The following is a 23148-nucleotide window of genomic DNA, read 5'->3' as shown; positions in this document are numbered from 1 at the left end:
GTACTTTGGCCACCTCATGTGAAGAGTTGACTCATTGGAAAAGACTCTGATGCTGGGAGGGATTGGGGGCAGGAAGAGAAGGGAACTACAGATGATGAGATGGCTGGATGGCATCACTGACTCGATGGACGTGAGTCTGAGTGAACTCCGGGAGTTGGTGATGGACAGGGATGCCTGGCGAGCTGCAATTCATGGGGTCGCAAAGAGTCGGACACGACTGAGCGACTGATCTGATCTGATCTGATCTGACCTGCCCCCTCCCCCCTACTGGATGATGACACGCCAGCCGCCCAGTGCTCCACCAGGACCGGAAGCCGCCTTAATTCCCGATCCAGGGCCAGGTGACGTTCTTGCAGCAGCCGCTGCTCTTCCGCCAGCTCTCCCAGAGACTTAGAGCCACCATTTTGGCAGGTTCTGATCCCAGTGATGGAGACCTCTGATCAAAGCCCCCAGGATTCCACCTCAGCTGGACTACCTAGATTGTATCCATCTCTCCTGGTGAATACTTATGGGAAGGGGGAAGAAAACACAGGAATTAGAGGCTGTGCTCTGCCAAGGAACAGAGGGAAAGAACCCCACTACAGATGCCCCTCAGAGAGCTACAACAGCCTCCGGTTCAGGAGGCATGTAGGCACTACCATCACCCCCCTGTAGCCTATTATTACCAGCCATTTTCCTCTACAGATATGTTAAACTGGCAGAGACACGCTCCACCATACTCGGGGGAGCCACAAGACATGATTAGGCTTAATGGAGACTATTTTTCAAACCCACGGCCCTACATGGGATGACATAATCTAATTACTAGTCTCCCTTTTCAGCACTGAGGAAAGACACAGGATCCTGAGGCCATAAAATGGTTAAGAGAAATGGCACCTGAGGGTACAGCAAACCTGCAGCAGTGGGCAGAACTAGCCACCCCTGATGAGAGGCTCAATTGGACTGTAACACAGAGGAAGGGAGGGGCCACCTGGAGAGACATCAGGTAGCTATTTTACAAGGCCTTAAGAGGGGGGCCCGAAAACCTATGAGTATGGCAAAACCCTCTGAAGTGATTCAAAGGGAAAGCAAATGACCCTCTGAATTCTATGAAAGACTGTGTGAGGCCTATAGACTTTATATGCCAATAGATCCAGAGGCTGCTGGGTCTCAGATGGTGATAAATGCAGCCTTTGTGTTTCAAGTCTACCCCGAAAATGTCAGATGGGGGGACACCAAGTGACTCGAATTTTTATACATGCCTGAATGCCCAGTACCTTTGTTGGGAAGAGACTTGCTGTCTAAATTGGGGGCACAAGTGGCCTTTCCCCCCATGAAAGACCCACTCTTTGAGTGGTCTCAACCACCTATTTACTCTTCCTCTAAGTAACCCCTCAAGATGAATGGAGGTTGCACGATCTCCTGGAAAAGAAACAGGACGGGCTAGACAGGAGAGACAGAGAAAGAAAGAGAGAGAGTTAACAATTCCCTGAGGTCTGGGCAGAAAACAGCCCCCTCCCCCCCCCCGCCACTCCCTCCCCAGGCCTGCAAAACAAGTGCCAGTGGTAATAGAACTCAAACCTGGTACAATTAGGTCAGCACCTGCCTTGGGTCTGCCAAACCTTGCTAAGCCATTTATTCTTTATGTGACTGAAAAGGACAAGTTGGCTCTGGAAGTGTTGTCCCAGACTATGGGGACATGGGACAGACCTGTGGCTTATCTCTCAAAATGGCTGGACAATGTTGCCACTGGGTGGCCGGGATGCTTATGAGCAGTTGCTGTGGTTGCCTTACTGGTCCGGGAGGCAATCAAGCTGACTTTGGACCAAGATTTAATCATAAAAGTCCTGCATGAGGTCAACACTCTACTGTGAGGGAACCCCCCATAAATGGCTGTCGACATCCCAAATTACTCAATACCAAGGACTGTTGTGTGAGATCCCCCATGTTACTATTGAGCCTTATCAGGCCCTGAGTCCAGCCACTCTCCTTCCTGTGGGAGAAGGTGGGCCCTCACATGATTGCAAGGAAATCCTAGAAGAAGCTTAGGCCAGCAGACCTGACTTGGGAGACCAGCCAATCCTGGACCCAGATTTGGTCCTGTACACCAATGGCACCAGCCTGGTGAAACAAGGACAACGACTGTTGGGATATGTAGTAGTCATGGAAGAAACCATCGTTGAGGCTAGCTCTCTGCCATCACACTGGTCTGCTCAATGGGTCAAACTATATGTTCTAATCCAGGCCCTCCAGCTGTCAAAAGGTAAGAAGACAAACATTTACAGACTCCAGGTATGCTTTTGCTACTTTACATGTACATGGGGCTTTATATAAAGAGAAAGGTCTTCTGACAGCCAACAGAAAGGACATTAAAAACAAAGAAGAAATCTTGACACTATTAGATGCTGTATGGGAACCTGAAAGGTAGCAGTGATGCATTGTTGGGGTCACCAAAAGGAAAACACCCCACAAACATGGGGAAACTGACTAGCAGATAAAGCCACAAAAAATTCGGCTGAGAAATTTGGGGCTACTGGTAGGGAGGTCTATCAGAACCTTTGTACTCTCAAAAATGCCTGAGTTAACTTTGTCCCACAGTATACCCCATCCCAAGACCAGCTGGCTGAAGCAGAAAGGGCCAAAGGTAAATGCTGCCCCGAGATGAAACAAAAACCTCCAGGAATACCGTTAAAAGGCACTCTAAGTGGCCTTTAAACCCTGCCGACATTTATGTACCTTCTCAGGATGGGTGGAGGTCTTCTGCACCTGAACTGAAAAAGCAAATGAAGTGGCTCGCTGTCTGCTTTGAAAACTAATCCCCAGATTCAGGTTCCCAACCAGCATAGGATCAGACAACAGCCCTGCCTTTGTAGCCAACTTAATTCAACAGGTATGTAAAACTCTAAATATCAAGTGGAAATTATATAGGCCCCAGAGATTCTGGGATGGCGCAATGAACCAACCAGACACTTAAAAGAGACACTCTTCAAGTGGATCATAGAGACTGACTGCTCCTGGGTGGACTTACTTCCAATGGCTCTGCTCAAACTCAGGATGACACCATGGCCCCATGGCTATTCTCTGCACGAAATTCTGTATGGGAGGCCCCCTCCCATAATAAAACAGGTGTCAACAAATTTGCCTCAGGTAAGGGGAGATGAGATTTCACAGTAGATGGAACAACTGGGTAAGGTAATAAATCAGGTAACTAAGTTTGTATAAGAAAGGGTGCCATTCCCCCTTGGGGGACAGATTCATGAATCTGTGCCAGGGATCAGGTGTGGGTGAAGGACTGGAAACATGACTCATTGACCCCACATTGGAAGGGTCCATATACTGTTGTTCTAACCACCCCTACAGCAGTTAAAGTTGCAGGTGTCACTCCCTGAATCCACCACACGAGGGTGAAGAGCATACCACACAGACCTGGAGGATGCCAAGTGGACTACACAAAAGGACCCCACTGATCCCCGTGAAACAAAGGTCATCTTAAAGAAGAAAAAGAGATGAAGTTCTACAATCAACTGCTGCTACTAGAACTTGCCGGTATCATCTTGAGACTAATCATAGTTTCAGCACAAGGAGGGACCTGTGCTATAATTAAAGTTGAATGTTCTGTATATGTATATTCCTGATTTATCTGGCAATATATCAGCCACCCTAGATGACATGAAAGGTCAGGTAAAAGCTATGTCTGATGATAATCTTCCTTTTTGGACTTCGGTCCTATGTTGGATAAAGGGTGATTGGTAGAAAACTATATTTACCATTGTTACAGTTGTCTTGATAGTTCTGCTTTGTGGACCCTGAATTTTACAATGTATTATGAACTTTGTAACCCAAAGGTTGGTGTCATTCTTCCAAGTTGCTGGTCGGAGAGCCAGGGTGCAATACATCCCTATGAATGATGCTAGTACTATGAGTTAAGAGCATCAGGATGGGGAATGAAGGAGGAAACAGAATAGGCTCCATCTTGAAAGCAGGACTTCATCTTGGGCCAGACTGTGGTCTTTGAACTATATGCCCAGTATCTATGGAAATGATATACCAACTGGAAAACCAGGACCCCCGGGATGGAAGGGCCCAAGGGCTCATACCTAGACTCTCCTTCACCTAAAAGAATACCCTAATTATCTGTGTAACCGAATAGAATCATAAATTCTATTATACTTATTGGGGTATGATCACAGGCCTATTGACAATTGTCCACTGTTAACTACCTAGGCTTAAGGCATATGAATCACAGGTTAACTTTGATTGTATCTTTCTATTCCTTTGTTCAGAGTAGTTTCAGGGAATTTGGGGAGTGGGGTTTGGGCACCTACACTTAGGGTATATAAGGTTTTCACAAAAAGTGGTTGGGGTCCTTAGCTAAGAGGAGACTCTCCCTTGGGTCCACCAGGGTAATAAACTGCACTCCACAATCTGCATTGTCCTTCTGAGTGAGTTTGTTTCCCAGAATGTATGGTTACAACAAGAGAAGCCCTTCACAGATTCACTGAGACTGATCCTGAAAGTGAAGAGGGGAGAGTGATCTTAAAAGATTGATTTCTCACTCAATCAGCCCCAGATATCCACCGTAAGCTATTAAAACAGGTGTATGGACCAAATCAGTCTTTAGATAATCTGTTGCAACTGGCTCAAACAGTCTATTATGATAGGGAATATGAGGAAAAGAAAGAAAGGCAGAAAAAGACAAAGGAACTGGCAGAAGCCCTTGTAATGGCTGTCAGAACCATTCTTAAACAGCCTGAGAAAAATGCCCAGAGGGACCCAGGTGAAAAGGGACGGGCTTGCTATTACTGTGGAAAGGAGGGACACCTCAAGTGAAATTGCCCTCAGGCATCTAAGCCACCCCTGGCTCCATGTCTGGTCTGCAAGAGACCACACTGGAGGAGAGACTGCCCCAAGAAATGTAAGTTTCAGGGGTCGGACTTTCAAGACAACCAGGACTGAAGGTACCTGAGGGTCCCTACACAAGTTCCCACCCTAATTACACTTGAGGAACCCCAGGTATTAATAATTGTGGTTGGCCAATCCATAAACTTCTTTTTAGACATTGGGGAAACTTACTCTGTGCTTACTGAAGCCCCTGGTCCACTTTCTCCCCAATCCGCTTTCATAATGCCATTGTCTAGACGAACCAAATAGTATTATTTCTTTAATACTGTTGTTGTTCTTTAAGCTGCAGCTGGGACTCTGCTATTTTCCCACGAGTTTCTAATCATGCCAGTCTCCCTCACTGCTTTTGGGAAGGATATACTGAGCAAGGTCCATGCCTATGTTTTCATGAATATAGAGCCCTCCCTTTCTCTCCCTTTAATTGAACAAAACATAAACCCTAGAGTGTGGGCTGATGGAAAATCTGTGGGCCGAGCACAAAATGCTATTCCTGTAGTTGTCAAGCTCAAAGACCTGCACTTATTTCCACATAAGAAGTAGTATCCATTGAAACCAGAGGTTAAGGAAGGGTTAAAATCCATCACTGAGAATTTAAAGGAGCAGGGGCTATTAATTCCCTGTAAGAGTCCATGCAGCACTCCTATTTTGGGTATAAAGAAATCAAATGATAAATGGAGACTAGTTCAAGATTTACAAATAATAAATGAGGCTGTAGTTCCTTTACACCCCATGGTGCCTAATCTTTATACTCTATTGTCTAAAATTCCTAAATAAGCTGAATATTTTTCTGTATGCTTTCTAGAATTAAACCAATACTAAATCAGCCAATACCCATGACTGTGAGACAATATATCGGTCATTGTTGTTAGAAGGACCAATAACAAAACTTAAATTTTGTGGAAATTTAAATCCTACCACTTTCCTTCCTGAGAAGGAAAATTAAACACGTGAATACGATTGTTCCCAATTTCTAACTTTATGAAGCTCAGGGAGATCTGATGGATACAGTATTAGATAATCCTGACATGGAAATATTTACAGATCGCACTTCCTTTGTTTGGGATGGGAAGCATAAAGCAGGTTAGGCCAATAGAAGTGAAATCTCTCCCCCAGGGAGTGAGTGCTCAGCTAGCAGAACCTGTGGTTCTTACCCGAGCTCTAGGGTTTAGCAATGGGCAGTGAGTAAATATCTATACTGATTCTAAGTATGCTTATTTGACTTTACATGCTCATGCTGCAATATGCAAGAAAGACAGTTTAAAATGGCAAGAGAGGAACCTGTTAAGCATTTCAGAGAGATCAAGAAACTTTGAACCGCTATATATTGTCCTAATATATATAATCCTATATATTCCAATCCCTAAGAAAGGCAATGCCATACAATGCTCAAACTACTGCACAAATGCACTCATCTCACACGCTAGTAAAGTAATGCTCAAAATTCTCCAAGCCAGGCTTGAGCAATATGTGAAACATGAACTTCCAGATATTCAAGCTGGTTTTAGAAAAGGCAGAGAAACCAGAGATCAAATTGTCAGTTCAGCCGCTCAGTCGTATCCGACTTTTTGCAACCCCATGAATTGTAGCACGCCAGGCCTCCCTGTCCATCACCATCTCCCGGAGTTCACTCAGACTCACGTCCATTGAGTTGGTGATGCCATCCAGCCATCTCATCCTCTGTCGTCCCCTTCTCCTCCTGCCCCCAATCCCTCCCAGCATCAGAGTCTTTTCCAATGAGTCAATTCTTCGTGTGAGGTGGCCAAAGTACTGGAGTTTCAGCTTTAGCATCATTCCTTCCAAAGAAAACCCAGGGCTGATCTCCTTTACAATGGATTGATTGGATCTCCTTGCCATCCAAGGGGCTCTCAAGAGTCTTCTCCAACACCACAGTTCAAAAGCATCGATTCTTTGACACTCAGCTTTCTTCACAGTCCAACACTCACATCCATACATGACCACTGGAAAAACCATAGCCTTGACTAGATGGACCTTTGTTGGCAAAGTAATGTCTCTGCTTTTCAATATGCTATCTAGGTTGGTCATAACTTTTCTTCCAAGGAGTAAGCGTCTTTTAATTTCATGGCTGCAGTCACCATCTGCAGTGATTTTGGAGCCCCCCAAAATAAAGTCTGACACTGTTTCCACTGTTTCCCCATCTACTTCCCATGAAGTGATGGGACCAGATGCCATGATCTTCATTTTCTGAATGTTGAGCTTTAAGCCAACTTTTTCACTCTCCTCTTTCACTTTCATCAAGAGGCTCTTTAGTTCCTCTTCACTTTCTGCCATAAGGGTGGTATCATCTGCATATCTGAGGTTATTGATATTTCTCCCGGAAATCTCGATTCCAGCTTGTGCTTCCTCCAGCTCAGTGTTTCTCATGATGTACTCTGCATGTAAGTTAAATAAGCAGGCTTGACATACTCCTTTTCCTATTTGGAACCAGTCTGTTGTTCCATGTCCAGTTCTAACTGCTGCTTCTTGACCTGCATACAGATTTCTCAAGAGGCAGGTCAGGTGCTCTGGTATTCCCATCTCTTTAATAATTTTCCACCATTTTTTTCTGATGTACACAGTCAAAAGCTTTGGCATAATCAATAAAGCAGAAATAGTTGTTTTTCTAGAATGCTCTTGCTTTTTTGATGAACCAACAGATGCTGGCAATTTGATCTCTGATTTCTCTGCCTTTTCTAAAATCAGCTTGAACGTCCGGAACCAGCTTCATGGTTCACTTATTGCTGAAGCCTGGGCTTGGAGAATTTTGAGCATTACTTTACTAGCATGTGAGATGAGTGCAATTGTGTGGTAGTTTGAGCATTCTTTGGCATTGCCTTTATTTGTTATTGGAATGAAAACTGACCTTTTCCAGACCTGTGGCCACTGCTGAGTTTTCTATATTTGCTGGAATATTGAATGCAGTACTTTCAAAGCATCATCTTTCAGGATTTGAAATAGCTCAATGGGAATTCCATCACCTCCACTAGCTTTGATGGTAGTGATGCTTTCAAAGGTCCACTTGACTTCACATTCCATGATGTCTGGCATCATACCATGATGTCTAACCATGATCAACCATCATGGTTATCTGGGTCATAAAGATCTTTTTCATATTCTTCTGTGTTTTCTTGCTACCTCTTCTTAAAACCACCATTTGATCCAGCAATCCCACTCCTAGACATACCCTGAGGAAACCAAAATTGAAAAAGACATGTGTATCCCATTGTTCATTGTAGCACTGTTTACAATGGCTAGAACATGGAAGCAACCTAGGTGTCCATTGACAGATGAATGGATAAAGAAGTTGTGGTAGGGGGCAGTCCTAAGATGGCCGAGGAATAGGATGGGGAGACCACTTTCTCACCCACAAATTCATCAAAAGAACATTTGAACGCTGAATAAATTCCACCAAACAACTTCTGAATGCCAGCAGAGGACACCAGGCACCCAGAAAAGCAGCCCATTGTCTTCGAAAGGAAGTAGGAAAAAATATAAAAGATAAAAAGAGAGACAAAAGAGGTAGGGACAGAGATCTGTCCTGGGAAGGGAGTCTTAAAAAAGAGAAGTTTCCAAACACCAGGAAACACTCTCACTGGAGAGTCTGGCGAGACTTGGAACCACAGAAGGTAACATAACCAGGAGGAAAAATAAATAATTAAAACCCACAGATTACATGCCCAGTGGAAACTCCCAGCAGAGAAGAAGCACAGACGCCTGCATCTGCCACTAGCAAGCGGGGGCTGGGCAAGGAGGCACGGGCTGCATTGCTTAGAGTAAGGAATGGGCCTGAATGCCCTGAGCACAATCTGAGGGAACTAACTTGAGAAAGCAAATCAGACTGTGGGAGAGCTACCTCGCAAAAAGCCCTAACCTAAGACACCATCAGGCCTGCTCACAGAACAAAGGACTGAGCAGAGCTAGATGGCTGCAGACGGGCACATTCCCCTCCAGAGATAGGCAGGCAGGGGCAGCCAGAGCCAGAAGTGGGCAATAGCGGCCCCAGAGAGGCATTATCTATCAAACTGCAAGAAGTCTTCATTGCTAACCAAGACTTCTTGGGATTCTTGATGGTCAACATCTGCCTGAGAAGGTGCACCAGTTGTACACCCAGAAAACCGAGCAGCAGGGACAGGGGAGGCGAAAAGTCGCAGCGACCGTGCTCGCCAAACACCTGGTTACCTGAGCTGCTTGGACCTGGGAATGGCACAAAACGCAGGCCTAACCGAGTCTGCACCTTTGAGGAGTACCCGAACCTGAGTGGCTTTGACCTGGAGAGTGCACTCAACCCAGGACCAGCCTCAGACAGTACCTGGCAGAGCAACCTAGAGCCTGAGCAGTGTAGACAGGGAAAGCACACATGCCGTGAGTGGGGACAAACCCAGTGTGGCCAAGACACTGGAAGCACTCGCCACACATGCCAGTGTTATTTTTTTGCAGTGTTCCTCCCTCCCCACAGCACGACTGAACAAGTGAGCCTAAAAAAGTGACCCCCACCGCCCTGTTGTGTCAGGGCAGAAGTTAAACACTGAAGAGACCAGCAACAGAAGAAGCTAAAACAGAGGAAACCACCTTGGAAGTGACATGTGCAATAGATTAAAACCCTGTAGTTAGTACCAACTACATAGGAAGGGGCCTATAGATCTTGGGAAGTATAAGCCGGATCAAGGAACTATCTGAAAATGAACTGACCCCACACTGTCCACAACAACATCACAGAAAGTCCTAGATGTATTTTACTCTTATCATTCTTTAACTTTTTAAATTTTTAAAAATTTTTTATATTTTTAAGTCCTCTATTACTCCTTTAATTTTCATTTTTATAACCTACTATTACTTTGCAAAAAAAGACCTTATTTTTTAAAGCAAACTTCATATATATACATATTTTATAATTTTTGTGATTTTTTCCTCCTCTAATATTGTATTTTTGAAAATCCAACCTCTACTCTATATTTTTAATCTTTGATTTTTGGTATTTGTTATCAGTTTTATGCCTTTAAGAACCCAATCTTCAGTAACCATTTTTACTTGGCAGCAAGATAACTGGCTTGACTGTTCTATCCCCCTTTGGACTCTCCTTTTTCTCCACCAGGTCGCCTCTGTATCTTCCCTCCCCCTTCTCTTCTCTACCCAACTCTGTGAATCTCTTTCTGTGTTCTGGACTGTGGAGAACACTTAGGGAACTGATTACTGGCTGGATCTGTCTCTCTCCTTTTGATTCCCCCCATTATCCTCCTGGACACCTCTGTCTCCTTCCTCCCTCTTCTCTTCTCTGTATAACTCCGTGAACATCTCTGAGCAGTCCAGACTGTGGAGAGCACATAAGGAAGTGATTACTGGCTAACTTTCTCTCTCCTCTTTTGATTCCCCCTCGTCTCATCCTGGTCACCTCTATCTCCCTCCTCCCTCTTCTCTTCTCCATGTAACTCTGTGAACGTCTCTGGGTGTCCCTCACTGTGGAGAAACTTTTTATCTTTAACCTAGATGTTTTATCAATGGTGCTGTATAGATAGAGAAGTCTTGAGCCTACTGTAAGAATAAGACTGAAAACCAGAGACAGGAGGCTTAAGTCCAAATCCTGAGACACCAGAGAACCCCTGACTCCAGGGAACATTAATCAATAGGAGCTCATCAAATACCTCCATACCTACACTGAAATCAAGAACCACCCAAGGACCAACAAGTTCCAGAGCAAGACATACCACGCAAATTCTCCAGCAACCCAGGAACATAGACTTGAGCTTCAATATACAGGCTGCCCAAAGTCACGCCAAACCCATTGACACCTCATAATTCATTACTGGACACTTCATTGCACTCCAGAGAGAAGAAATCCAGCTCCACCCACCAGAACACCGACACAAGCTTCCCTAACCAGGAAACCTTGACAGGCCACCCATCCAACCCCACCCACAGCAAGGAAACTCCACAATAAAGAGAACTCCACAAACTGCCAGAATACAGAAAGGCCACCCCAAACACAGCAATATAAACAAGATGAAGAGACAGAGGAATACCCAACAGGTAAAAGAACAGTATAAATGCCCACCAAACCAAACAAAAGAGGAAGAGATAGGGAATCTACCTAATAAAGAATTCTGAATCATGATAGTGAAAATGATCCAAAATCTTGAAAACAAAATGGAGTTACAGATAAATAGCCTGGAGAAAAGGATTGAGAAGATGCAAGAAAGGTTTAACAAAGACCTAGAAGAAATAAAAGGAGTCATTATATAATGAATAATGCAATAAATGAGATAAAAAACACTCTGGAGGGAACCAACAGTAGAATAATGGAGGCAGAAGATAGGATAAGTGAGGTAGAAGATAGAATGGTAGAAATAAATGAAACAGAGAGGAAAATAGAAAAATGAATTAAAAAAAATGAGAACAATCTCAGAGACTTATGGGACAATGTTAAATGCCCCAACAGTCAAATCATAGGAATCCCAGAAGATGAAGACAAAAAGAAAGACCATGAGAAAATACTTGAGGAGATAATAGTTGAAAACTTCCCTAAAATGGGGAAGGAAATCACCCAAGTCCAAGAAACGCAGAGAGTCCCAAAAAGGATAAACCCAAGGTGAAACACCCCAAGACACATATTAATCAAATTAACAAAGATAAAACGCAAAGAACAAATATTAAAAGCAGCAAGGGAAAAAAACAAATAACACACAAGGGGATTCCCATAAGGATAACAGCCGATCTTTCAATAGAACCTCTTCAGGCCAGGAGGGAATGGCAGGACATACTTAGAGTGATGAAAGAAAATAATCTACAACCCAGATTACTGTACCCAGCAAGGATCTCATTCAAATATGAAGGAGAAATCAAAAGCTTTACAGACAAGCAAAAGCTGAGAGATTTTAGCACCACTAACTGAGAGCTGGTTAGTGGTGCTCCAACAAATGATAAAGGATCTTCTCTAGACAGGAAATACAAAAAGGGTGTATAAACTCGAACCGAAAACAATAAAGTAAATGGCAACGGGATCCTATTTATCAATAATTACCTTAAATATAAATGGGTTGAATGCCCCAACCAAAAGAAAAGACTGGCTGAATGGATACAAAAACAAGACTCCTATATATGTTGTCTACAAGAGACCCACCTCAAAACAGGGGACACATACAGAAAGAAAGTGAAGGGCTGGAAAAAGATATTTGACGCAAATAGAGACCAAAAGAAAGCAGGAGTAGCAATACTCATATCACATAAAATAGACTTTAAAGCAAAGGCTGTGAAAAGAGACAAAGAAGGACACTACATAATGATCAAAGGATCAATAGAAGAAGAAGATACAACAATTACAGATATATATGCACCCAACATAGGAGCACCACAATATGTAAGAAAAATGCTAACAAGTATGAAAGGGGAAATTAACAATAACACAATAATAGTGGGAGACTTTAATACCCCACTCACACCTATGGATAGATCAACTAAACAGAAAATTAACAAAAAACCACAAACTTTAAATGATACAATAGACCAGTCAGACCTAATTGATATCTATAGGACATTTCACCCCAAAACAATGAATTTCACCTTTTTCACAAGCACACATGGAACCTTCTCCAGGATAGATCACATCCTGGGCCATAAATCTAGCCTTGGTAAATTCAAAAAAATTGAAATCATTCCAAGCATCTTTTCTGACCACAATGCAGTAAGATTAGATCTCAATTACAGGAGAAAAACTATTAAAAATGCCAACATATGGAGGCTGAACAACACGCTGCTGAATAACGACAAATCACAGAAGAAATAAAAAAAGAAATCAAAATATTCATGGAAAAGAATGAAAATGAAAATACAACAACCCAAAACTTATGGGACACTGTAAAAGCAATGCTAGGGGGAAGGTTTATAGCAATACAGGCTTACCTCAAGAAACAAGAAAAAAGTCAAATAAATAACCTAACTCTACACATAAAGCAACTAGAAAAGGAAGAAGTGAAGAACCCCAGGGTTAGTAGAAGTAAAGAAATCATAAAAATTAGGGCAGAAATAAGTGAAAAAGAAACAAAAGAGACCATAGCAAAAATCAACAAAGCTAAAAGCTGGTTCTTTGAGAAGATAAATAAAATTGACAAACCATTAGCCAGACTCATCAAGAAACAAAGGGAGAAGAATCAAATCAACAAAATTAGAAATGAAAATGGAGAAATCACAACAGAAAACACAGAAATACAAAGAATCATAAGAGACTACTATCAGCAACTATATGCCAATGAAATGGACAACTTAGAAGAAATGGACAAATTCTTAGAAAAGTATAACTTTCCAAAACTGAACCAGGAAGAAATAGAAAATCTTAACAGACACATCACAAGCACAGAAATCGAAACTATAATCAGAAATCTTCCAGCAAACAAAAGCCCAGGACCAAACGGCTTCACACCTGAATTCTACGAAAAATTTAGAGAGGAGCTAACACCTATCCTACTCAAACTCTTTAGAAAATTGCAGAGGAACGTAAACTTCCAAACTCATTCTAAAAAATAAATAAAATTAAAAAAAATTTTAATGAGCATCTATAAGAAAGAAGAGCTGAAAAGAGAATGATCTTTGATAAAGGATACAACCTGAGAGACCTAAAAAGTATCTTCCAGTAAAGCAGGAGAAAAACAAGAAACTGCAATGTCATAAAAGTTAAACTGAAAGAGTGTGGAGAGATTGGAGAAGAAATGAGCTGTGACAAATGAATAATCAAACATAGAATTACGGCAATTAAATCATTATTCCACATAAATCCACAGGAAAAGGCTCTGCAGACCCACCTAATTCTTTTAATGTTAACTCATTTTTCTCAACGCCATTTTTAAAAATACCCATTTATTCTCCAAGATTCAATAAACTGTTATTATTATATCCTAAACTAACTCAAGAAAGCATCACTACGAACAAAGCTAGTGGAGGTGATGGAATTCCAATTGAGCTATTTCAAATCCTGAAAGATGATGCTGTGAAAGTGCTGCACTCAATATGCCAGCAAATTTGGAAAACTCAGCAGTGGCCACAGGACTGGAAAAGGTCAGTTTTCATTCCAATCCCGAAGAAAGGCAATGCCAAAGAGTGCTCAAACTACTGCACAATTGCACTCATCTCACACGCTAGTAAAGTAATGCTCAAAATTCTCCAAGCCAGGCTTCAGCAATACGTGAACTGTGAACTTCCAGATGTTTAAGCTGGTTTTAGAAAAGGCAGAGGAACCAGAGACCAAATTGCCAACATCCACTGGATCATCGAAAAAGCAAGAGAGTTCCAGAAAAACATCTATTTCTGCTTTATTGACTATGCCAAAGCCTTTGACTGTGTGGATCACAATAAACTGTGGGAAATTCTTCAAGAGATGGGAATACCAGACCACCTGACCTGTCTCTTGAGTAATTTGTATGCAGGTCAGGAAGCCACAGTTAGAACTGGACACAGAACAACAGACTGGTTCCAAATGGGAAAAGGAGTACATCAAGGCTGTATATTGTCACCCTGCTTATTTAACTTATATGAAGAGTACATCATGAGAAATGCTGGGCTGGAAGAAGCACAAGCTGGAATCAAGATTGCTGGGAGAAATATCCATAACCTCAGATATGCAGATGACACCACCCTGATGGCAGAAACTGAAGAGGAACTAAAAATCCTCTTGATGAAGGTGAAAGAGGAGAGTGAAAAAGTTGGCTTAAAACTCAACATTCAGAAAATGAAGATCATGGCACCTGGTCCATTCACTTCATGGGAAATAGATGGGGAAACAGTGGAAACAGTGTCAGACTTTATTCTTTGGGGCTCCAAAATCACTGCAGATGGTGACTTCAGCCATGAAATTAAAAGACACTTACTCCTTGGAAGAAAAGTTATGACCAACCTAGATTGCATATTCAAAAGCAGAGACATTACTTTGCCAACAAAGGTCCATCTAGTCAAGGCTATGGTTTTGCAGTAGTCATGTATGGATGTGAGAGTTGGACTGTGAAGAAGGCTGAGCGCCGAAGAATTGATGCTTTTGAACTGTGGTGTTGGAGAAGACTCTTGAGGGTCTCTTAGACTGCAAGGAGATCCAACCAGTCCATTCTAAGGGAGATCAGCCCTGGGATTTCTTTGGAAGGAATGATGTTAAAGCTGAAACTCCAGTACTTTGGCCACCTCATGCGAAGAGTTGACTCATTGGAAAAGACTCTGATGCTGGGAGGGATTGGGGGCAGGAGGAGAAGGGGACGACAGAGGATGAGATGGCTGGATGGCATCACTGACTCGATGGACGTGGCTTTGAATGAACTCCGGGAATTGGTGATGGACAGGGAGGCCTGGCGTGCTGTGATTCATGGGGTCACAAAGAGTCAGACACGACTGAGTGACTGAACTGAACTGAACTGAAACTAACTCTGACTCTATGTATGGGTTTTGTCTTCTCTCAGTATGACCATGTATCTATTCTCCACTAAAACTTGAAAATTTATAGAGACATTTATTTCTCTTGCAAAAATGTGGTGAGAACAATCCTCTGGATAGTTTCAATTTATCTCAATTTTTTGGTTGACTTCAAAAATTTAGTTTCTGGAAGTAAACATTAAGTAAATCTTAATAAGAACAAAGGTTAATTTAGATGGATTTGGGAAGGGTTGACATTGCTATGATGTCAGTTTATCTCATACAAGGATATGATTTAGCCCTTAATCTATTCAATTTGTATCTTGTACATTTCAACAAATTTTTAGACCTCTTTAGTATGACTTGAGGGCTTTCCTCTACAAGACCTTGTAGAACTAACACCCAGAAAAGGTGTCCTTTTCATTATAGGGGACTGGAATGCAAAAGTAGGAAGTCAAGAAACACCTGGAGTAACAGGCAAATTTGGCCTTGGAATACGGAATGAAGCAGGGCAAAGACTAATAGAGTTTTGCCAAGAAAATGCACTAGTCATAACAAACACCCTCATCCAACAACACAAGAGAAGACTCTATACATGGACATCACCAAATGGTCAACACCGAAATCAGATTGATTATATTATTTGCAGCCAAAGATGGAGAAGCTCTATACAGTCAGCAAAAACAAGACCAGGAGCAGACTGTGGCTCAGACCATGAACTCCTTATTGCCAAATTCAGACTGAAATTGAAGAAAGTAGGGAAAACCACTAGACCATTCAGGTATGACCTAAATCAAATCCCTTAGGATTATACAGTGGAAGTGAGAAATAGATTTAAGGGACTAGATCTCTTAGACAGAGTGCCTGATGAACTATAGACTGAGGTTCGTGACATTGTACAGGAGACAGGGATCAAGACCATCCCCATGGAAAAGAAATGCAAAAAAGCAAAATGGCTGTCTGGGGAGGCCTTACAAATAGCTGTGAAAAGAAGAGAAGTGAAAAGCAAAGGAGAAAAGGAAAGATATAAACATCTGAATGCAGATTTCCAAAGAATAGCAAGAAGAGATAAGAAAGCCTTCTTCAGTGATCAATGCAAAGAAATAGAGGAAAACAACAGAATGGGAAAGACTAGGGATCTCTTCAAGAAAATCAGAGATACCAAAGGAACATTTCATGCAAAGATGAGCTCGATAAAGGACAGAAATGGTATGGACCTAACAGAAGCAGAAGATATTAAGAAGAGATGGCAAGAATACACAGAAGAACTGTACAAAAAAGATTTTCACGACCCAGATAATCACGATGGTGTGATCACTGACCTAGAGCCAGACATCCTGGAATGTGAAGTTAAGTGGGGCTTAGGAAGCATCACTACGAACAAAGCTAGTGGAGGTGATGGAATTCCAGTTGAACTATTCCAAATCCTGAAAGATGATGCTGTGAAAGTGCTGCACTCAATATGCCAGCAAATTTGGAAAACTCAGCAGTGGCCACAGGACTGGAAAAGGTCAGTTTTCATTCCAATCCCGAAGAAAGGCAATGCCAAAGAGTGCTCAAACTACTGCACAATTGCACTCATCTCACACGCTAGTAAAGTAATGCTCAAAATTCTCCAAGCCAGGCTTCAGCAATACGTGAACTGTGAACTTCCAGATGTTTAAGCTGGTTTTAGAAAAGGCAGAGGAACCAGAGACCAAATTGCCAACATCCGCTGGATCATCGAAAAAGCAAGAGAGTTCCAGAAAAACATCTATTTCTGCTTTATTGACTATGCCAAAGCCTTTGACTGTGTGGATCACAATAAACCGTGGAAAATTCTGGGAATACCAGACCACCTGACCTGTCTCTTGAGTAATTTGTATGCAGGTCAGGAAGCAACAGTTAGAACTGGACATGGAACAACAGACTGGTTCCAAATGGGAAAAGGAGTTCATCAAGGCTGTATATTGTCACTCTATTTATTTAATTTATATGCAGAGTACATCATGAGAAATGCTGGACCTGAAGAAGCACAAGCTGGAATCAAGATTGCTGGGAGAAATATCAATAACCTCAGATATGCAGATGACACCAGCCTTATGGCAGAAAGTGAAGAGGAACTAAAAATCCTCTTGATGAAAGTGAAAGTGGAGAGTGAAAAAGTTGGCTTAAAGCTCAACATTCAGAAAACGAAGGTCATGGCATCCGGTCCCACCACTTCCTGGGAAGTAGATGGGGAAGCAGTGGAAACAGTGTCAGACTTTATTTTTCTGGGCTCCAAAATCACTGCAGACGGTGACTGCATCCATGAAATTAAAAGACGCTTACTCCTTGGAAGGAAGGTTATGACCATCCTAGATAGCATATTCAAAAGCAGAGACATTACTTTGCCAACAAAAGTTCGTCTAGTCAAGGGTATGGTTTTTCCAGTGGTCATGTATGGATGTGAGAGTTGGACTGTGAAGAAGGCTGAGCACCGAAGAATTGATGCTTTTGAACTGTGGTGTTGGAGAAGACTCTTGAGGGTCTCTTAGACTGCAAGGAGATGCAACCAGTCCATTCTGAAGGAGATCAGCCCTGGGATTTCTTTGGAAGGAATGATGCTAAAGCTGAAACTCCAGTACTTTGGCCACCTTATGCGAAGAGTTGACTCATTGGAAAAGACTCTGATGCTGGGAGGGATTGGGGGCAGGAGGAGAAGGGGATGACAGAGGATGAGATGGCTGGATGGCATCACTGACTTGATGGACGTGAGTCTGAGTGAACTCCGGGAGTTGGTGATGGACAGGGAGGCCTGGCGTGCTGTGATTCATGGGTCGCAAAGAATCGGACACGACTGAGAGTCTAATCTGATCTGTGGCTCCTACAAGGTAAAGAATCTCCCTGCAATGCAGGAGACCTGGATTCGATCCCTGGGTTGGGAAGATCCCCCAGAGAAAGGAAGAGCTACCTATTCCAGTATTCTTGTCTAGAGAATTCCATGGACAGAGAAGCCTGGCAGGCTACATGGGGTCAGAAAGAGTCAGACACAACTGCTCGATTTTCACTTTCACTTTCACAATATGACCTTAACCCTTAATACTATCTCCAGCAGAGTGTCCAGCACTTGGTAGATTAAATCAAGGTATAGGAAGAACAAACAGTGAATTTAAATACCTAATTTAGGTAGTAGGTCAAAGAAAATCCAGCACTCAAGGCCCTGGCTACTTAGCATCAAGTCCCAAGTTCAGCTCCTGGTATGTGACCTTAGTACATCTGCCTGGCCAGAAGGTATAGAGATTTTTGTCAGTTATGCCACTCTTTCTGTGGGTCATACTGAGAGTAGCCTGACAATGACCTAGACCCTAAGAAACTGGAATAAAACCTATTCCCATCCTGGTAGCTTCACAAATCTCCTATTGTAATGCAATACATTACAATTGTATTGTATCTATCTATCTCATGCCTTTACAAGTAGGTTGGAGGGTTCAGGACACGTGCCCCATATGGCACATCCTTCAATTCACATTTCATAGCATGAGCTGCTTCCACAGAAACAACATCCTCACTGGGGTAGTTTCTTCTGTACACTTCCTTCTTCATGGTCCAACACTTCATAGAGGTCCTGGTCCCCATGGCAAGACCAAGAACAGCAGTGGCACCTAGTGTCCCTGAAGAAATATCAGGCTAGAAGTAGAAGATGGCAAATACCACTAACGAGGAAGAGGGGACCTGTGATGATCCTCTCAGGTCATCTCAGAAGTCACCATTCAATAACCAGAGGGATATTTAAAGGACTGGAAGTTCTGCCTCTGTGCTGAAGGCCAGAGTAGGAGATATTCCATCTGTGTCCACAAACAACAATTTTATCCTTAAAAGCTATTGGCTATAATCTTGTTATAAACTATGTTACTGGCTTAATCTTGACACACAATCCCCATTTAGCAGATGACAAAATGACTTGAAAAAGTTAAACAAACTTGCCCAAGTTTCCACAGCTTGCCAGGGACAGGGCTTAGGTTTACCATCATTCTGTCTGACTCTGGTTCCCATGCTCTCAATGATTACATGTGACACTTCTCCCAAGAAGGAGACACCATCTCCCAAGACCTCCTGCCTCACATCCTCCCCAGAGCACACACACACACGTGGCTCACAGAGCAATACTGCAGTCATTTTATTAGAGTCAGCCTCATAGAGATCACATCAGGTGGGACGGGTATCTGGATTCCAGCTTCAGTTGAGGAGAACAGGGCAGGAAGCTTGAGTGCACGCTGGCATCCCTGGGAAAGATCATCTCACCAAAGACATCACACTGAGAAGTAATCCTGAAACAGCATTCACCACTGTGGACACTCTATAGCCAGAGCAATCCTCATTGATAATGATGGAACTCTGGGAGGGAATAGGAGGAGAAAAGACAGGACCTGAGCCCACAGCCAGGCTATCCTGTCTCCCCAGGATCACCTCACCCTCAGGGATTCAGCCCCATCCCCAGCAAGAACCTCTGCCCACAGACCCACCACTGGACAGGGGGCTGCCAGCAGGCACCAGGGGAAGGATGGCTCCCTAACAGCCTAAGCACAGGTGTCAGGAGGAAGACAGAGTCACCAACCATGCCAGGGAAGGGAGGAGATGACAAGGGTCAGCAGGGCACAGCCGGGACTAGTCCTGAGGGAGGAGCAAGGTGCTGGAGCCTGAGTTTGGGTCACACTTCTTGCACCTGAGCCTCTTCTGTCAGGTGTGCTGGGTGGACTAATGTGCATGCAGGAGTCGTAAACAAACCCATGTGCTCTGTGTGCTCCTATTAGTGCATGAAACTCTGCAGAAAACCTCTCATTTTGAACAATCAACAATTTGAGGAAAATATGTTGAGAAAGACTATTCACAATCTCCAGTATTACTTAACAATAACAAAAAAGGAAAGATGGTTCTTTGGGAGATACACTGCTAGCTCAGATGAGCAGTCACAGATACCTAGAATCCTCCTCAGAAGCCTCAGGCACCAAAACACCACAGTGAAAATTCTGGCTTGTAGACACAGAGACCATGTGGGTGGAAATAGGGCTCTGAGCCAGAGCAATGGCCATCAGAGTGGGAACAAGAGGTGACGAGATCACAGGCCAGAAACTTCACAAAGCCAGGGAGTCTCATGCTGGAAAGAGACTCTAAAGCCAGGGGCTCCTTTTCAATATTCCTAAAGTAGAGCTGACAAGACTGTTACTTATGTGTGAGCTGAATGCTTCCTTTCCTGCCAAACATTAAAATTCTACTCCTCCAATACTAGCTCCTCTCACTGAGGCAAAAAATGATGACTCAAGACACTTGGCCTACTGCATTGATATTACAGCCCTATTCTGTGTGTGAGTTGACTGGCATGATACAGGCATATTCAGTAACAAGAGGCTGGATGTGCAGATGGACTGTACTTGCATATTACAGGTGTTGCAGGGTGAATCAAAGGGTTTATGTGCTTCTTTGTTTATAGCTCTTATCTGTCACATATCCCATGACTGCATGATCTATTCCCATGTGGCATACTGCACTATGCATGTGAGTGGGCAGGGCAGGGTAGGGGATGAAGAGAGTAAATTACCACAAGTTCTATAATGAAAAGCTTGGCACGAAATCCATTCTCATTGAAGCAATCCTGGAGTTTTCCTATAGCTTCCTTTTCCTCATTGGTAGCATCAACCAAATCGAACGTTGAGTTCAACAATGTTTTGCTTCCAATAAAAACTGTACCAACTGCTCCATAAAACACAGGGCAGGCTTCCACTGAAAGCGCAGACAGAAAGCACCTTTTCAAGAGGATTATCAGAGTAGGAGGTTCCTGTTTCTCACCACTTGATAGAACTCACATCCAAAACTTCCAGACTCACTCCCACAGAGACCCGCCCTCTCCCAGGACTGCTTTCATTCCAGACAGAAAACCACCCAGCAGAAGGGAGCAGTAAGAGGGGGTAGGCCTGGAGACCCCTCTGCCCTTGACCACTGCCCCAGGCATACCAGCCTGCTTCCTCCCTTCCAATGTGCACCACTACCCCCAAACTAATTATCCCCCAGTGTGTGCATAGCTAATGACCCTTCCAACTCCACACCACTCCTTCCATTCAAAGGCTGAAAGCCTCAAGGAGTTTGTGCAGGATTCCTGGGCACTGATCAGACAGCTGCCCTCAGAATCTGTCCCAGAAGTGGTGTGGACAGGACTAGGAAGAATTCAGTGAGACGGCCTTGGGCAAGGATCAGATGGGCCATCTGGACCCTCCTTCCTACCCTCATGTGTCTCAAAGGTCAGCTCTCTGGTCACCAGAAAGGCCACCAAAAGCAGTGCTCCCTTCATCGTGGTGGCGGCTGGAGTGCTCTGCTCAGGGCAGGGTTTCGTCACTTTAAAAACCCCTAGCTCCCTGAGCTCAGCCCAAACCCCTCCCAGGAGGAACACAGTCCTGTGGTCAGGCTCCTGGAATATGTGGTTCCCTTGTCCTTGGGGTGTTTACTGTGGGAAGCCCTTTCCTCTCTGAGAGCAGAGCTTCTGGAGAACATGTTGGGGTGTCTTTGCCAAAGACCAAGTGGAGCTGATGAAACCATGTACAAGCCCCTGTGACCTTGTCTTTTGAAGTAAAATGCTGACTCAAGAGTTAATGACTGGGAAATGTGAAGATGTAGAAACAAAGAATAGCTGTTGGGCTGGGGAACTGGTAACAATTTAGACTATAATTCTGCAACATAACAGAATAGCCAAACTCCAAGTTTCCTAAAACATACAAAGGCCTGACACACATTCCTATGTTGTTTTTACAGAAAGTAGACCCCCCTCCAGATGAAATCTGCTGACCACAAGAACATAAACCATAAACTGGCTGAAACTAAAAGGTTGATGATGCTTAAAAATTCACCTTGATGCCAACCTATCCAAGAACTGTTCACCAGCTGATCACGCCCTGCCCCTGAAACACCCTAAAACTCCTCACTACCTGCCCCAAGGTGGTTCACATGGTCTTCAGGACATTAGTCCACTGTGTTCACCTTTGCCTGGCAAAGCAATAAAAGCTACTCTTTTCTACTTCACCCAAAACACTGTTTCTGTGTTTCTATTCGGTACCAGAGAACAGAGGCTGTGATTACGGAAACACTGACATTTCTAAGTGATTCCATTTGCAGCCAAGTGCTCTGTTGTCCCAGCCCCAATGATCACCTGTTTTCCTGATCAACCTTCCCCCAACCTATCCTGTTTCCAAGGGCAGCATTCTCCCAAACTGAGCAGACAGAATCACAAAAGAGCCAAGGACAGGTCTACATCACTGTCAGGAAGAAAAAAGGTCACAGAATCCTTTCTTTTTCCCCAAGGTTAAGCCCTGGAGATAAGAATGCATAAAACTGTGCATTGGGGCCTTGCTGAAGGGGCCTTACTGAAGCCCTCGAATATCTTAACATCTTCAGTCTCTAGACTGGGCCCCAAGCAATGGTGGACAACCAACCTCGGTTTCCAAAGTATTCCCAACAAGGAACTCAGGACTTACAGCCATGTAGGTTTTCACTGGGCTTATAATTCTGTTAATTTCACATCATGCTACCAGTCTTTCTCAAACCCTTAAGACAACAAGTTCCTGGGCACATTCTTCACCCCTAGCAGTCTAGCCTTGCCCAAAAATGGCTGTCTCATCCTCTTCCATCAGTGAACTTGATCTCAAGAGGTATCTAAACTGCACAGTTTATCCAGAAACATCAGCAAGCAGCTGTGCAGTTGTAAGGTTTGTCTGAGGTCCACAGTCCTACAGGCCACTGGGGATGGGAGTTCTAAGGCCAAGAGTGCTGGGTTCACCAGAGGCAGCACTCCATGTGTGAAAACTCTGTCAAGAGTCAAACTCAAACTTTCACATTAGGAGAGCAGTTTGTTTGCACTGCTGCTGCTAAGTCACTTCAGTCGTG

At 43.5% G+C, this 23148-nt stretch overlaps 1 protein-coding gene across 1 annotated transcript; it reads right to left on the bottom strand.

The window, feature by feature from the left end:
* Positions 1-19512: 19512 nt before the first annotated feature.
* On the bottom strand, positions 19513-21562 carry LOC129631422 (androgen-binding protein homolog). Its single transcript, XM_055552407.1, has 3 exons — positions 21496-21562; positions 20816-20991; positions 19513-19614 (listed from the first exon to the last, which is right to left on the bottom strand). The coding sequence occupies exons 1-3, from the start codon at positions 21560-21562 to the stop codon at positions 19513-19515; spliced, it is 345 nt and encodes a 114-aa protein (XP_055408382.1).
* Positions 21563-23148: the final 1586 nt, after the last annotated feature.

Source organism: Bubalus kerabau, chromosome 17, assembly GCF_029407905.1.
Source record: "Bubalus kerabau isolate K-KA32 ecotype Philippines breed swamp buffalo chromosome 17, PCC_UOA_SB_1v2, whole genome shotgun sequence".
NCBI classification, from domain to species: domain Eukaryota; kingdom Metazoa; phylum Chordata; class Mammalia; order Artiodactyla; family Bovidae; genus Bubalus; species Bubalus kerabau.
This window is presented reverse-complemented; position numbering and strand designations above follow the sequence as displayed.

What these genes read in the sequence shown, in the direction of transcription:
- LOC129631422 (XM_055552407.1), bottom strand. Translation starts at nt 21,562, where the DNA reads ATGAAGGGAGCACTGCTTTTGGTGGCCTTTCTGGTGACCAGAGAGCTG. An exon ending in GACCTTTGAGACACATGAGG is followed by an intron (nt 20,992 to 21,495) that starts GTAGGAAGGAGG and finishes TTTCAGTGGAAG; the next exon opens with CCTGCCCTGTGTTTTATGGA. An exon ending in TTTTCATTATAGAACTTGTG is followed by an intron (nt 19,615 to 20,815) that starts GTAATTTACTCT and finishes ATTCCCTCCCAG; the next exon opens with AGTTCCATCATTATCAATGA.